At 32.3% G+C, this 18648-nt stretch overlaps 1 protein-coding gene across 1 annotated transcript in view; it reads right to left on the minus strand.

Annotated features, from left to right (window-relative positions):
• The window catches only part of LOC125072300 (paired box protein Pax-6-like), a 47993-nt gene that overhangs the window by 5889 nt on the left and 23456 nt on the right, over window positions 1-18648 (minus strand). The window contains exon 4 of the mRNA XM_047682875.1: window positions 14284-14539. Within this exon, the coding sequence (XP_047538831.1) occupies window positions 14284-14539 (256 nt within the window). The remainder of the gene's footprint in view (window positions 1-14283; window positions 14540-18648) is intronic.

The raw sequence follows: 18648 nt of genomic DNA on the forward strand, positions 1-18648 counted from the left end.
ATTATTTCGGTAGATATATTTATGCGCAGTAAAGTATTAATATAACAATCAAAATGGGAAAAGATGATAAAGTTTTACCGGCTGTATGGCTTTGTGCAAGCTCGTCTAAATAGGTTCCATTCACTCATCTGTTCACGTGAAGGTTGAGTGAGCCAGTGTAATTACGAGCACGAGGGATTAACATCTTAGTTTAGTTACCGTCGTTAGCGACACCGTCAGATGCTTAAAGAAATGGTTAATTTTTCTTTTATGGTGAGCAGGTATTTCATTTTCCATCGTACGTAATCTAAATCTATGATTTGTTCAATAATAATGATTCATTTTATTTTTAAACTATTAAAATATTAGGCAATAATTGTTCATAGTTACAATTATATTTTTAAATGATATGTGTAGGTGGACAGGCAAATGGGCTACCCGGTGGTAAGTCATCACCGTCCATAGACATTAGTGCTGAAAGAAAAATTAACAATTCCTTACATCGCCAATGTACCAGCAATGTTGGGAGCTAATATGTTGTTCCTTGTGCTTATACTTACACTGTCTTACTAGTTTTAAACCGGAACACAACAATACCAAGTACTGCTGTTTGGTGGTAAAATATCTGATGAGTGGTTGGTACCTACCGAAGGATTTATATACTTATAAGTACATTGCGTTACAATATTGTTGTAATCATTTGTTTGTTACGACCAAATAATTGCCTATAGTTACAAATTAATTGGTTACACGATTTATAATCATTATATGTAATATATTAATTACATAACTACCTACCTAAATTTTTACAAAAATCTAAATAAAAAATAAATGTATTTTTATATCAATTTATCTCTTTTTAATTATAGTAATTATTTATCTGTATATGGTTTTTTTCTTCTAGTGTAACATGATAACATAGCGACAGTTCGTTTCTTAATTATAGTCCCACCCACTTCTCATCACACGAATGTGACACCTCGAAACACTCATTTCAACATAAGCCGTGTTATTATTTACACCGTCGCATCTACAACATAGAGGCGTCATTCCCCTGACATTAATACATCGGTGGCGAAATGTCATTCGGTGTATCAGAAGCCCATCTGTCAGGCGTCGCGGGAAAACATTAATGTTTCATGAAGGCAGTGTACGAGATCCGTATCAGATAATAGATGTGTCTCTATTTGACGGCACTCAAAATTAGTACGGACGGGGTGGAACGGAACATTCGTACTAATACTTGAAGTATATATATCATCTCTTACCAAACTAGTATTATTTTAATAATATTTTTAAATGACATTAATTATTACATAAAATCACAAATGTACAATACATTTCTGATTTTATGTAGGGTAAATATATTTTTATTTTTTATTATTAATCTATTTTCCGCCAACGAAGAAAAGATGGCGTCTCAGTAATAAACAAAACGCTCGGTGTTGCCTTATCGCAAAAAATGTCGTCACAGTGTCGTGTTTCATTTCGCGATTCCCCTGTGCGTTCCCTTCAGGGAGTTATGTTTTGTTCCCTATTATATCTGTATTTATGATGAAATGTAGGTATTACTGTCAATCTCGGAGATAAGATTGGGGTTATATAGGACGCGATACGATTCATTTGCTTCGTCCATGATTTCTCGATATAATATGGCTGTATTTTAACCGTTGTATTTGATTATTAGTTGATATATTTTATTTAATTTCTATAAATAGTTTATATTTATTAGTTTATATCAATTAGGTAGTAGAAAATATATTTGCAATGAAACTGAATATTAAATACGAGGGAGTGAAATATACTTATAAAATGGGACGAAACAGATAAAAATAAGATATGTTTATCATTTATAACCGTATGAATTTGATATTTAACAGTCCAGTCACGCGTCGGCCATTTTGTGCAAACGGCGGGAAAAGCCGCCGCTCGAGCGCGCAGGTGTTTTGTAACCGATACGAACGCGATGTGAATTTCAAATTTATTCAATATGATATTTCGATTTTTTATTTTAAAATTATTTATATTTCATAGGTTCTATTGCAATAAGCAAAAGCAAGCTATAAGCTATATATAGATGTTACGTAATTTCTACAATAGAATTGAAAGCACATTATGAAGTAACAGCTTGTAATCGTTCCACTGCTGGTCAAAGACAAGCTATCTCCTCTTTCTTCAGGAGAAGATTTAGAGAGTTCAGGAGATTTAGAGTTGAGTTCACCAAGTTTGCTCTGGCATGCATGCGGACAGTGGATACACAATTGGCAGAATTTAAAAATACGTACTGACTACCACGTTTTTTTGTTTCAAATGAATACCTGATAAAAAATGTCATTCTTAATTAAATGCATTTCATCAAACATTACTATAAAATGTTAATACTACAGTTGCTGAAATATTTAGTTTCCATTAAGAGGAACTCACAATTTATTATCGACTTTTCGTAAAGAAAGAAATTGTAGAGTGTAGTAGAATTACAGTAAAACGTTTCTTATGTAGTAAGGATTTAACTTGCAAGCGCATATTTTTTTATTCAGATAAAATACGTAGTTTCTTTAGGGTTACTATACGTAAATTATATGTACAAGCCACTTGAAAGCCCATAGATAGAATTAAATAAAACCTGATATAATGATAGCTCGAATGATACTTGAATTGATTTTTTTTTTTAAATAAAATACAATCTATCCAATCGAAGGAAGAGTAAATTTAAAGAAACATATCACACTTTGAAATTGTCATATCATCATTAGTCAAGAAATAAAATAATATTGTATTTAAAAAAAAAAACGTTTTTAATGACGGCGAAATTATTATAGGAACTTTAGAAGTTAAATTAAATTGGATATCAGTAGTGTAATGGCATATTGTATTTTTAAATACCTGTTTATAGCGAATATTAGCAAAAAGCATGCAATTTGTTAGTCTAAGATTTATATGTGTATATGAACGCCTCCCATCATTGGAATGTAGGTATTTATCTATTTCCTTATAAAATTATGGGAACTGGTATTTTTCGAATCCATTTTTCGAATTTAGTCATATAGAATAAAAAAAATATTAAAGAATTTCTTTGCCTTATTCAAGTTTTTTTTAAACTAAAGCTGCTACTTTTTCTCACCAATGAAGCGTAACGCTTTTGCCAATAATGGTTTTAGGAGTACAAGGTATCAAGATCAACCTGCGATTTTCAGAACACTAGGAGCCCTGAATACCTTTGAGCTATCGAGGTCTCAACTATTATAATTTGATACAACTATTCACTAGTAAGATTTATTTTAGAGAACAATTGTCATATAAACTAAGAGCTGCATTCGGGCGCGCATGACAATGGATATACCAAACTTAAACTATGTAGAGCTTTGACTGAATAAAAGTAATATTTACCACTTACCTACATATTATTTATTGAAACAGTTTCCAATCGCTAACGTTAGCGTAAGCAGTAGGTACAAGACATATGTGACGTGTATACGTGTACAGTAGGTATAGTGTATACTTGTATAGTATAATTATACGAGTTGTTTACGCGCGGCGCGCAACGGGGCGGCAATAATGTGGCTCCGCCCACGTTCGCTTTTTACCGCATTATTTTACCTTGCCAACGTTGTTCTATGAAATTGATGGTGGAATATTAATTTATATAGAATTTGATCAATTTTAATATTTGACAATTCTGTCGGATGATATTGTTTTCGTTTCTGATGTTTATTTATGTAATCATTTGTACCTACGTTATATTCGTTACAGGTTCTGTGGTGTTATTAGCGTTTGATTTTATTTTAAATTTTGCAGTTTTATTTTGTTATTGACTAAGTCGAAAAGTTATTATATGAGCTCAGATTTTTTATTTGAACATTCATCATATGAAAGACAAAGCAGAATGAAAATTTAACGAAAATGAAACGTAAATTTGACCTTTACTGAACGTGGAATGATTTTTTCACGGTATTTATGGTTATCTCTTTACGAACTAAAATTTCAGTTTTTACTAATAAAAATTAAAAAATTTTTGATTTACGTAGTCTCGTTTCATATTCATACTTTAAATGTAATTTGACCTGACTGACGTATGGAAAACTAGATTAAATAAGCATGCACAGAGAACGAACGTAGTATCTAATTATTATGGAACAAATGTAGAAAAAAAATATAATAAATAAAGCTTCATTTGTACTAGCGACGACTTTATTTTGAGGTCGCAGACGAGTTAATGGACATAACAGGTCACCTCATATAGACACTGGCACTACGAGAATTATAAACATCTCTTCACTATGCCAATGCATCATGCCAACCAACTATGCACTAAGATGTTATGTTACTATTGATTGTGTGTGTGTGATTACACAGTTTTTTAATTACTATTCAAACTATCATACAGAATATTGCTGAAAGTGCAAACATTTTGCATATTATGCTGACTGGTTCATTGACATACAAATTACTAACACGTTAAGGCAAGTAAGGTGATGTTATATCCTTCGGTAACTCTAAAAACACTTAATTCGAAAACAATAATAATTTACTAAATAGTAACATTTATGAATCCTCTCATACTCCGTTTCTCTCTCAAATTAACAGCTATAATTACATGTAAGCGAGGGGTTGAAAACAGCCCTTTAACGAATATTTCCATGTTTTAATCCTGTTTCATGCGTTATTGCCCCCCACAAACCCTTTGTAACTCCCGCTCGTCTAACCACCGTGCGCTTTTAACCGTTCGCATCATTTCAACTTGTTTATTTGACCATTCGTATGAATGATTTTGTGGTAATAGACAATATTTGTTTATTATCTGTTCCTTAAAAATAAAAATGTCAGGTAGTTTTTTTTTTTTTTGTTAAGAAATATAAGCATCTGCCATATATATAGGTACGTAATGAATATCAAAAAATTATCTTTCATATTTCTTTTATTGTGTTCAAAAAATGTTGCTATCGTTTAAATAAAATTAAATGACTACAATGAAGGTAACACCACAACGGTTTATTCTTTGAAAATTTAATTAAATATAAAACGCGAGACGCACAATGTTTCGTCGTACGGTTATCCCGAAAGGGGTGATAGGTAATGAAGGCAGATTTAATTGCTATTATGCGTGTGCGATTCGTACGGGCTTTCATCTTGTTTCAGAGGATTGGGATAGGGAAGTGGCTGTCCGGTGTTTTGTTCTATTGGATATGTCATTAATGCGGTTCTGATACAGGTTATTTGAGCAAAGCCAAATGACGTAATTGTTAATGTACTCAAATACTTCATTGTAGTACCATTTTTTAATTTTAAATTAAGAATCTAAATTTATTACCTATTTTACTGTTGATATGGCAGTCTCTGGTTCATTATTTTTTTTCTTTTAAATACTAAAAACCAACATAGTAAAGTATATAGTTAAGTAAAATAGTGTTGTGTTATGAATAAATATATATTAATCAACTCTCAACAGCACAATATAACCGACTTATTAGCGAATCGCATGAAATATCTATATCAACGGTTTGTTTATATTTTTTCCTACTTCCGTTGGAATTTATTCCATTTGGCTATGTGTGTAAGTATACATATATAAACAATATGAATGCAACTAAGTACGCTTTTTATGAATATGCATAATAACAGGCGTAACTTATTTTCCTCATTTTCTCATAATATTCTTAATATGTTTACTGTAAAATTTCCTTACATAAATATTAAGCTAACAGGTTTTATATCTTATTTGTTATATACACTACTCTTCTACTTAAGTAGTCTTTGGTAAACCATAGATTATTTAATGTATTTTAAATGTGTTTTTATTATAAAAAATATTTCATGTTACAACTCTATGATATATTTTTGTCCAAATAGAATATCTAATAGCTGATAACAGAGTATATTGGAATAGAAAAAGTTATCACAAATGTAATTAAAATAGAAAAAAAAACTGACTTAATCCTCCAAACAAACAAGACAAACCTTATTCTATAGATAGTAATTTTTTATAAGTTTTTCTTAAAAAACCATAGCGTGATTTTAACTCTCGACGTAATTTTAATACGTAGTTACTAAAATAAATATAAGGTTAACTGACATTCTTATTTGATATGTCTACCATAAATTCCTTTGCTGAAACTAAGTGACATTATTCTAATCCCATAAAAAGCATTCATATTAAACATACCTTGAAACAGATATAGCTCTAAGACGGTATACCGAAATAGAAGGGCTGCCAGTATATAGCCATTCCATACGAGCGGCAGATCAAAGGGTTGGAACCGCCCGCCGCACTTTGAGCTCGCCGACGTATGTGCACATAGGATTCTGGCCTTGTATTCATATATAAACATTATGTAGTATTGTATGTTTGGATTAGAAATCTGTAATATGTCGTGTGGTATATTTAGTATTAATAACTATGGGAATTTTTAATGAAGGTTTTCAAATGATCCCACAATTTGAGATGATAGAACTCGCTTAAGTATTGAAGTATATACAAAGGAATACCTAGTTTATTTAAAAAAAAAACGTAATGAAATGTTTATTTATTAGAAAGAAAAAAAAATACTTTTGTGAAGTATTCTTTATCTGACAATCTAGTAACGAGGGGGGAGATTTAGAAGGCTTTATAAGTGTATTGTCGTTAGTACCTATCATTAACAGTATTTTTTTTTTTAATTTTATAATTTGATTGATTACATTTCTGGTTTAAATAGTAACAGTTCACACGAGTACAATAAGGTTTCATATACAACTTATAGACTGAAAAACAACCAAAAAATCTTGATTTTTTTTCCGGCGAGGTAAGATGATATTATACAACATTAACATATAATCCTTCTCCTAGAATCACTATGTTTATTTATGGAAACCGCATTTAAATCCGTTCCGTAGCTTAAAAGGTCTTAGCGTATAGACGGCGGGAAGCGATTTTGTTTTATACTATTGTAGAGATATTAAATAGATAAAAAAAAGTTTTAATGTCTAACTCAATAATTTACCAAGCCCATATACATAAAACACATACCAGAAGATACAGTACGTTTCGGAAAAGGTTTAAGTGTATATAATATTAGACAAGTAGCGTTTCGCAATTTCAGATGCTTTAAATTTTGTCGTGTCGCGTTCTTGCTTATAATATAAAAAACATATACGTTCTTAATTTATCTGTTTAATTAATCTCGTGCACAACGGCGAAGGAAAACATCGAGAGGAAATCTTCATGTGTCTAATTTCAATGAAATTCTGCCACTTGTGTATCCACCAACCCGCATTGGAGCAGCGTGCTGGAATGAGCTCCAAAGCCTTTTGCTGAAAGGGAGAGGCCTTAGCCCAGCTATGGGATATTAACATTACATGACTTTAAATAAATTTAGAGCATGACTAAAACAAACGCCACTTGGCACATCGAATAAAAATGTGTTTATCAGTCAAGTATTTCACAGATACAGTCACAGATGGACACAGGTCCGATCTCACGTTTTGGATTGCTGCTATATCGGACTATGAAACTGAGGGAATATATATTGTCTGTGATTGCACACACGCCTGCACTGTAACGTCTCCAACGTAATGGGCTACGTCATACTTGGCTGGTCTTTGAGATTGCTTGTCAATGTCGAAGTTTGATTAGGAGGACATTATTTGCACCTAAGTTAAATACAGCTGTTTAATGATATAGAATCACATTTGAAGTTCTCTTTGTTGATTTTTTAATTCATTCTCAACCAGAAGAATGTGTGAAGAGTAGAGGAAAGTCACCAAATATGAAATAGTATCCTAATATGGAATACCTTCATTTCTCTAAGACTATAAGTTTGAAACGCAATACTCGACCATCTTCTGTTTCATTCGGTCTACTAACTATCGCACTCACACCATCGAGTCAGTTGCGCGAACGCTTCACGTGTGGCAGGCGTGTTTTGTTTTGTTGTCGTGCAGAAAAATTTTAAAGGTAAGTAATAAATGAGTATTACCAGCTGTTATGTTTGTATACATAAGTATTATACTGTTAAGTATATCGGTATTATGTTTATTTCACCATTTTGTAATCTTTTGTTATTAAAATATTGTGACTTGAAAAAATATTTAGAAGAGTATGAACTAGTATAAAAATCCAAATATGGACAGTCGTCGGTGTCTAATTATGGAATATTCCATAATTAGGTCTTAATATTTCATATGATAGATATTTGCTATTATTTCTTTAAAAATATTTATGTAATGTTTGTTTTCGGAATGTCCGGTTCACAATCAACCAAACGAAAAACCTGGGATGAAGAAAAAATGGCACAAGCTATAAAATTCGTCCGGGAAAAGAAAATGGGGTATTTGAAAGCGGCACAGTATTTTCAAGTGCCTAGGACAACGTTATTTCGTCTCTGCCAAAAAGATGAACAGTCTCCCGAAGTGGCAGCAGCTACTACATTAGGACGAAAAACTATCTTGGGCTCCGAACTTGAACGTCAGCTAGTAGAATACATACTAATAATGGAGAGCAAGTTTCACGGTTTAACAAGAACTGAACTTCGCCGTATGGCGTTCATGCTAGCAAAGCGAAACAATTTTCAGAATCCCTTCAGTGAATCAGGTATGGCTGGAAAAAAATGGTTAAAGTTATTTTTAACTAGACATAAAGATAAACTTTCAATAAGAAGACCAACTGGTACATCATTTGCCAGAGCATTTGGATTTGATCAAGAAAAAGTGGAAGCCTTTTTCAACCTCCTTGACGAGCTTTACACTAAAAATAACTATCCACCAAATCGTATTTATAACGTGGATGAATCAGGCCTCACAATAGTACAAAGTAAGATACCACAAATCATCGGCCACAAAGGTAAACGCCAGATAGCTGCACTGACTTCAGCAGAAAGAGGATCTCTGATGACAATAGTTGTTTGCATGAATGCTACTGGTCATTTTGTGCCACCGTTCATTATTTTTCCTAGAAAAAATATGAGTGCTCAGCTAATGAGAGGCTGTCCTCCAGGATCAGTCGGAGTTGCACATCCATCAGGGTGGATACAAATGAACATCTTTACAGACTGGTTCAAGCACTTTATTCAACACACCAACCCGACTACTGAATCGAGGGTTTTACTGATACTAGATGGGCACTATAGTCATACTCACAATATCGATATAATAGATATTGCTAGGGAAAATAACGTGGACATAGTTTCTTTACCTCCTCATACGACTCATAAATTGCAGCCGTTAGATAAGACTTTCATGGGGCCTCTAAAAACATATTATAGTGAGGAAATACGCATGTGGATTAGAGACAACAACAGACCTCTAAGTCCATATGATATTGGGGAGCTGTTTGGCAAATCCTATTTGAAAGTACAAACAGGCGAAATTGCAGCCAACGGGTTCAAAGCCACTGGATTGTGGCCTTTAAATAAAAATGTCTTCAGTGATGTGGACTTTATTGCTGCGCAACAAAAGGCTGTAATAGACGGTTGTACAACCAATATCCCTCCGCTGGAATCAAGATCTGAAACTGGTCAAGTTCTGGTAAAAATACCTGCACCACAAACAACTGCTAATTTACAACCTGAACCTGCACCTTCGACTTCTGGGCTTAATCGCAGCAGTTTGGGTCTGGTGTCTCCGCATGCCATAAGTCCAGTGCCAGAGAAACGAAGAAAAGTATCTAACAGAGGAAGAAAAGCTGCTGTAGCAGCAGTCATAACATCTTCTCCCTACAAAAATGATTTAGAAAATAAAAATATGAAGAGACAAGAAAAAGAAAGTAAACTAGTCAAGACAAAGAATAAGAAGAAAACTGCGAAGAGAAACAAACAAACGAAGAAAAATAAGGATGATAGTGAAGAAGAAGACTCTGAGGAACTAGACGTTATCCAGTTTGATGAAGATAGTGAACATGATGAGTTGATGGACCAAGTACCTCCTGACTCTGCTGATGCAGAATGTATGTTCTGTTCAAGACTTTTTTCCATGGATAAAAGTGGAGAAAGCTGGATTAAATGCTTGATGTGTGGACTCTGGGCACATTATGATTGTGCTGGTCCAGAGTTTGATACTTGGATCTGTGACTTTTGCAAGTAATATGTAACTTCTTTCATTGATCACAAGATGTTATATTCATTTAATTGATCTCAAAGATATTAACGTTTATTTTCGTTATTGTTATGTTGATTTATGATTATATTCCATATATGGGTACCTATTCCATATTTGGTTACTCATTTGTGATATTGTTTTTTGTGTTAGATTTTAATTTGATAAGTAACATATTTGATTAAAGGCTGTTAATTACTACATATAGATGTATGACTGATTAGTAAAAACATTAAACTGATTTAATTTATATGAAGTTTTTTTTTTATATCCCAAAAACAAAATGGTATTCCATATTTGGTGACTTTCCTCTATATATTTTCTTGTCTATAAAGGCAAAAACGTGCCCCATGTTTTAAATACATATAACAATATACACATAACTAATGGAAATAAATGATTATTCGTAATTCATTATTCGTTATATATGTTTTCTCACCTGCATAGAATAATTTGCGGTCATCGAAAGATCTTTCAACCGTAAATATAATCTAAAACTCAGTGGTAGGGTGTAGGGCCCGTCTGGTTAGGTACCATACACTCATCATTTAACCGCAAAACAACAATACTTTCCAATGTTTTGTTCCGGATTGAAGAGTGAGAGTAACAGAGTAACTACAGGCACAGGGTACTAAACATCTGGGTGACCTAACTTTGGTGAATGGTTGTTGTTTCTTACAGAGAGAATGTCTGCGCGGTGGTGAACACTTACTATAATTTTCATCTCCGCTTAAATACATAAAAAAACTTCATTCTAATTTGTATGTACTCATAACAGGGTCTCATAAGCGAAGTGATGTTTATTTTTAATGCAAATAAATTGCACTTTTGAACCTGGCCTGATACATGTTGCTTAAAAAGCAGCAATCATGTGTGGAATAGGTATTAAAGAACTGTATACCAAAAATTTAATTAGGTAAAAATATTGTACGGTATATAAATATTTAGATATAAAGATTTTATACAGACAGATACTGTAAAGATTTCTAATAAAGCATATAAAATGTGATTTCATATTACGAGTAACAGTTACATACTGGTGCGTTTTGTGTTTTGTATTCAAGTCGGTGTCAATCGTGAACTGTAGGTATCGATTCACTAACTCTATGGTGTTAATTTTTTGTTCCTCGCCTTATGTGAAAATTGTATTCAATTGATTAAAAACTATTTATTATAACAGTTAATGGTTCGATCAGGGATTTTTAATGACTTAATGGTAGAGTTGTCTGTCTTCGAAGCTGATGGTCGCAGTGATCCCGTTTAAATAATTATTATAAGATTTAGAAAATAGGGATGTTAGAAGTAAGTAGTGTTAAGGCATTTAGAAAGGAATGATGTAAGATAAGATAAGAGCCGAGAAGGCCCAAAAGAGCAGAGATGGCCCAGTGGTTAAACCACGTGCATCTTAACCGATGATTGCGGGTTCAATCCAAGGCAAGCATCAATGAATTTTCATGTGCTTAATTTGTGTTTATAATTCATCTCGTGCGGTAACCTGCAAGTTTCTAATTTCAACGAAATTCTGCCCTATGCTATTCCACCAAACCGCATTGGAGCAGCGTGGTGGAATATATATTATAATCCTCACCTTCTCCTCAAAGGGAGAGGAAGCCTTAGCCCAGCAGTGGGAAATTTACAGGCTGTTAATGTAATGTTGTTGATGTAAGATATACAGCGATAAAAGGATATAAATAATTTGTTTTGTTCCTAATCAGGCCATAAGGAGTGAATATTAAAGTTTATTTTATCCGGAACCAAAAAGTCTTTAGATAATATTAAAACTATTTTGTTTTTTATCATCAGAATCACAGTAAACATAATTAGCTAGTTAAGCTACAAGTTCTACTTTCGAGGGACTCTCAGTAACCCGAAACTTAAAGTTTAGTAGATTTGTTCCTATTTTTGTCCATTTTCCGCGCCCCAGCGGTCAACCGCAATAATAAATATTCAACAAACAATACATCTCACTAATTTACTACTACGGAACCCCATAATAACCATTTATCTAGAGACCCTGCGAATAAATATCTCGCGACATTTTTCTTCGCCTTATCTTAAGAGACCAGACGATTTTGCATCTTTTTCTGGCTTTGGTAATTTCGCGAATGTCTATCTCCCTTCTTCAGAATTTATCAGTGCCCAGCCTCCCTTTTATTCGAAACGGTTTATTTAGTTTTGTCTCCTTAATGTATTTATCTTTAACTGCCGTTCTTTGACCTTGTCCGTTTGTCTGTATAAGGTGTAGAATTTTATTGACTTAACGATTTTATGGTGACCGTTATTGAAAACTTGGAAATCTCGTTTGAATAAAGAATGTTTTAAGGTATTTTTTTTTATCTATAATTTGTAATTTTTTTAATTGTTGTGAGCCAACATGTAAATAGATTTTTGTTTTCTGATATGCGTCTGTGCTAGTTAAGCCAATAGTATGTTAAAAAGATCATACAATATGAGATTAAACGATTATAAATTTTTAAGTATTTATGATAATGTACACAATATGAAAACAGTAAGTTGATATTCAGAACAATATATTCTTATAATTATAAAATCATTTCTTCTTTTTTAAAACACCCATGTCATTTCTTGTCAAAAATAAGATCAATTTTCAAAACGGCCAGCAAAAAAACGCAAGGAACATAAAATATCACTTTAACTTATAAAAAAAGTTGAAACAAACAAAGGTAATTCAAATGAAATCCCAAATAATAATAAACATAGTATAGTATAGTCTATGTCTTGTAACATTAAACGCCGGAGGATACACTTTGAAGTCAACCTCAGTACCTCCTGGGATCTACTTGTATAAAACACACGTATAATTAGTATTAATTGTAATTTCCATTATTAAAATATAATGCTGTAAATAGGTTCTATTGAAAAATTATTGGATGTAAAAATAGATGTCTGAAGATGATGAAAAAAAAATTAAAAATTTTAGAATGATAAAATCAAGCGATAACTCCTTTCAAGGTTTAACAAATACCTATACTAGTATCGCCTCTGGTCGAAATCACCAAGTTTTTTGGCGCGAAATCCCACCATTTTTTTTGTGCATATCTATAGCCTGGTAGCGTCTTGATTAAATATAAGGTTCATTACTCTTCTCGTATAATATATAAGGACTAAGACGTTAATTCTTCAATGTCATTTTTAAGTTTTTTTTTTTATTTTCTTTTGTTTTCAATTTAAAAAATAATACGGAATTATAATTATTTTCTCACTCTTAGTTCTAATATGATACTTCTTATTATTATTTGTATGAATTGACCACTCAAGTTGTTAACAACCGAGACATAGACCATATCATATTACAAAGCCGGTCACTTTCACGGTAAACAGGTATTGCGGTATTACCTAATATGAGTATGAACTACTGTTTGTGATATGTTCCGAGCTGACCGTTTTCGTGACCTTTACCCTAACTAAAGCAACTCAGATTTTGTAGCATTAAGTTTTAACTGTTTATGTCATCAGTTAAGGTTTTATACATATGTAATTATAGAATAAATTCATATGTTCGTTTGCGTTACATTTTTGTCCGTTGATGGTATTGAAAAAAAAAAAATAGTTTTGGATGTTAAGCATATAAGGTAATTTGTTATCTGGGATTATTCCTTTTTTTTTCAATTGTGACTTTAGTTCGAATTATTCGGTACGCAATTACGCATTGCGATTTTTCATCTTGTCTTTTTGACAGTTCAATTTTTTAAAAGTTTCTCAACCTTACGCCAAACTTCTACACCCTTTTGGATTATTAATAAAGTAATCACCAATTGTGAGTATCGAAAATTAAAAAATTCCATAACATCAAGCCGAATTTAGCGAGTTCGAGAAAAATGTTCAAAGCCACCTAATTGGATACTGACTACAGACCACTACAAAGGGGGATGTTTGAGATAAAAATGAAAATTAAATCTTCCAAGTGGATGAACAGAGTAATGTTTTTGACGGTACCGGAGGCGGGTCGCCCCCCACTAGGGGGGAGCCGCAAATCGACTATCAAAATGCCGGCGAGTTGTGAAAAAGTTGTGTTTCAACGCAGACAGTGTGACCGTTGCGGATGCTCTGCCCTTTTTGCTGGCTTTTTTTAATTATTCGTGTCTGCGGCCAGTGGTTATGAGTTTTCATTTTTTTTGTGCAAGTAACATTACATACGCATATATGCCTATTATATATATATACTTTGAATAAATATGAGACTGTTCTCCCTACTTTTATATGCTAATGTTTGCTTACCTTTTTTTAACACAGGCAACTCTGTCCCATTACACATAGCCTGAGGTCCAGGACTCAAACTATGGAGCTGATATGGCGGCGTTCTGGTATCGATCTGCGAAGGCCAGGGGCTTCTCGGCCAAGCCGGAGCAGACCCTGGCGTGCCTAGCAGCCGAAGCCGTTCGTAGACAGGAGTCGAACAGTCGTTAGTTTGCTGATTATTTGACTTTTCTTTCTGAGCCGCGAGGTTGCGAAGTACCCGGTTGATTGATGAAACCTGGAGAATTAAGAAAATTTTCTTAGATAATCGTTTCAGACATAAAATCTGCAATGGGGATATGGTTTGTTAGGAATTCTTAAGATATGATGCTTGGGTGCAGGCGTGTTCGTACGTTTACAGTTTACAGTCTACCAGAATTCGTTTTTAAAAATCGAATAGTTCGTTTAAATATATTTTTTTATCATAATTTAAACTTTCTAGTTACAGATAAAAATATATTTTTTATTATTATAGAATAACCAAACATCGTTATCGAGTCACGACACTGTATCGATGTTCGATAAAGCGTAGTGACGACATGCGATCAGAGAGGCGTGCAACGGGTTGATAACTACGCCTTAGGTATCATATATGCGATTCCATAAAATACAGTCGTTTATACTTTTATTTAAATCATTACATGAACTAATGTATATGTACCAATTGAATATACCAAGGCATGATTAACACACGAGTAATATAAAAAAAAAAACTAATAAATATAAGATAAAATAATAATTTATGAAATATATTGTCTTGTATTAAGTATTATGAATTAGTACTATGGCAATAGATTGTATATTTTTTACTTTACTTTACTCCATTATTTTTTGTACCTATGTCAATATTTTGTCGTTTTACTACAATAGTTAGAGGTAAATTAATAATACAGATAATATCTGAACTATCTGCTCTACACAAAATGACAAAACATCTCAATAAAGGCCCGTTACTTTTCTATTCATAGTACTTTCGCATTTCATAGTTACGTAATAATAACATCTAATAATTTCATCACAATGTCAAAATAAATTTAATTAAATATGAAATTCAATACTAAACGAGTGTTAACCGATAGCCCACCCAGCCTTGCGATAAAGGAAAACCAAAAATGTCCGCGGGCCTACCAACTGTCACTGTCATGTGACAGCGCGCGAAACGGACGTAGCGCGTAACTTAGACGTAGGACAGGAAGGCGAAGTCCGTAAGACGATAGATGGTAACTCGATATACAGCCGCGGTGGTCCGCGCCGCTCGCTGACTGGCAGCTGCCGAGATGCCCGATGGACCGAGAAAGCGCGGCACGTTCGAAAAACGAACGTTTTTTTTTTTCTATGATCGAAGTAGACAGTTTTTTAGTATTGATAATATTTTTTTTATTAACGTATTGATAGACTAAAAAGGTAATTCTTTTATTTTAAATATATATGGCAATAATAATATATATGATTAATTTTATTATTGATATCATATTTTAAAAAATATATTCAATTGATTAAATAGTCAATATTTCAGATAAAATGAGTTCTTACAGAACATTTAGCACTAATTGTTAGATTTATCAAAATAAACTTTATCTTCAATCCTTACAAAATAGAAATATTTATTCCATTAAATTTACCGGTAAACTACTCGTTATGACGATAAAAATTGTTCAATGAGAACATTTTAACAAGCTGTCTAATTAAAATTCTCTGATCGAAGTTTCGATTATTCAACTAGAAAAATGATTCCTCAGAAGGGTTGAGATGTTACAAGTTTAAAAACAAAATGAAATGGAAATTTTTAACAAGCTACTGAACGAAACAGCAAAGTTGACGGCCAATCGGTTGCGATAATTAAATATTATTTGCAATTGTTTTGTTTACCTTAATCACGGACATTTAATTTATTGGCTAAAGAAAATAAAGCCATTATTGACTAAATTTATCTTTTGTATTAGAAACAACAACTCAATTACGTTGAATGAATTAGTAAATAACGAAAAAAATATTAACATAGTTTTTAATAATTTTTTAATTCTTTTAGTTAAAATCCAAGTTAATTGATAAATATATTTGCAATTGCATTATAATGTTTTGTAAGCAAAGCTTTTTAAAAAAAACCATAGACATAACCAAGCGATCCGTGCAAGTGTGACCATGTGTGAAAAACGTTTGCATAAAAAGTCTTGCATACATGTAAAAGGTCCTAATTCGATTTACACGCCCAATGATTTGTTTCCACGATTGTACTCGCTTAATTCACCAATTAATAAATAACCCTTTAATATTTGTTTATGTACTCTTATGTACACGCGAATTATTTTTTTTAATAGGCGGTTTTACGCAGTTGAACTCAAATAAGGCACAAAAGGTTCAACCTTAATAAATACTAGTAGCGGTTTTAAATGTACTTTTTATGAATTTGGAAAGGATTCTAAAGGATAACGTGGAGCTTTTTTTTATTAATCTTTGAAAATAAGAATAAGTCTTTGATTTAAGATTAAAGAAATTCAATGATACCCACAGTACTTAATACTGATTTCAAGTAAATAAAGTTTATTTTTTTACTACTTTATGTGATTTACCTTGTAAGTAGCAATGAAAAATTTAAGAAAAAAAAAAGATTCACATTAAAACAATTTTTTATATGAGTCATATAAATGACTACTTTACGTTACAAAAATAAATTTATATTTATTTAATGGCCGTACATATTATAAATATATATTTCATATATGTCAATAATTTAATTTCGTAAAATGTAATAATTATTAGTGTTGGTTGATTTGAAAATAATACCAATTTATAGTATTATACTTTTGGACTTTCCTTCGGAATGTTAAATACATTCCATTCAAATAAAGATTATAGTTGTGTCACAATAATATAGATGATTGATAGATTCAGTATAGATAATAGTAATCGTATAATCACCATACGTAAAGATAAGCAAAATAATAGTTATTATTATTTTTAACACTCCGTAAAGTCAATACATCCTTCATGGGGCACGGTTCTGTTTCTATGTTAACATTAGCAAACAAATAAAAAAAAAATATAAAATTGAGGATAATTATACAACATAAAATATGTATACAAGAAACAAATAAATTTAATTGTAGTTAGTTGATATATTTAATTTGAGTTAAAGTGTAATTATTGAGTTTCTTAGCGGATACTAGATAGATAGATAGATCCGTAAAAGATTTTAAAAAATAAAAAATGTTCTAAAAACTAACTAGAAAAGTTAATAACAAATTATTTCACTATCGTCGCGGCATTGTTTAAAATTTAATTTAAAATGGTCACTATAATTATGGAATAAACGTTTTGTATACTAATATCGTTAACAGGATTAAAATATTGCAGACGGCGAGACTTAATTAATCCAATTCAACATTCATACTTCAATAAACACCCATGAGAAATCGCCTAATAAACGGTTGCATATCATTTCACTCAAAAGACCGAATACCAATTGTGCCCCAAAACACCTTAGACTAGTCAATATACAATAATACGGCACTGGAAGACCCCCGCCGGGGCGCAATGCACCGCGTATTGACAAACTGCCTATAAGTCTCAATCAAACAATACGATTTATGAGCTTAAGTATTGACCCATTTCTTTGATTGCACACAATAGTTACGACAATTAAATTTAAATTTCGAATCGTGGGAATGGCGCGAATTAAGTGTTGACTCGCGCTGTCATCTTGAGATGGGCGGGTTTTTTTTTTTCAGGAGGCGTAAGTCTTTAACATGGGGCGTAGTGCGGTTACCATTATTTCAATTATATGAAGAAGTTTGTGTATTATAATTTTATTATGGGAAATAAATTAAAATTTAAGTAGTGAATTCACAATATCTATTTGAAAAAAATGTGAATAAAAGAAATATGCATATTGTTCAAGAGAAGCCCGACTTGAGATCTGTTAAGATTCCAATTCCAGAAGTAATTTGGTCTTCGTTAAAGTTACCTATACAAATTATACTATTTTTAAAGTTAAGCTTTTAATTTGAGTTTAATTTTTACATTGTGTAGTACGTTCAGGAACAAATGCATATTAAAAAAAATGATCATCTGTATGAATCATATTCACATTCCAATACTCTCAATCTCACATAACAATAAACAAAGGCTGATTCAAAACATACTTCGATTTCTCGGATGAATTCGAAATTCAAAATACAAAAAAATAATAAAACAAAAGCGTAATCAATGAAATGCAAAGCGCGGAAAGGTGCGCAGTTGTTCGCTTACGTTGCAAAGGTTGAGAACATCTGAAGAGAGTAAAAGTCACCCAAAATATTGACTCGCAAAGTGCCGACTTGGCACACAATACGCCCAGCAGGTTGCCCA

This window comes from Vanessa atalanta, chromosome 21 (assembly GCF_905147765.1).
Source record: "Vanessa atalanta chromosome 21, ilVanAtal1.2, whole genome shotgun sequence".
Classification (NCBI taxonomy): Eukaryota; Metazoa; Arthropoda; class Insecta; order Lepidoptera; family Nymphalidae; genus Vanessa; species Vanessa atalanta.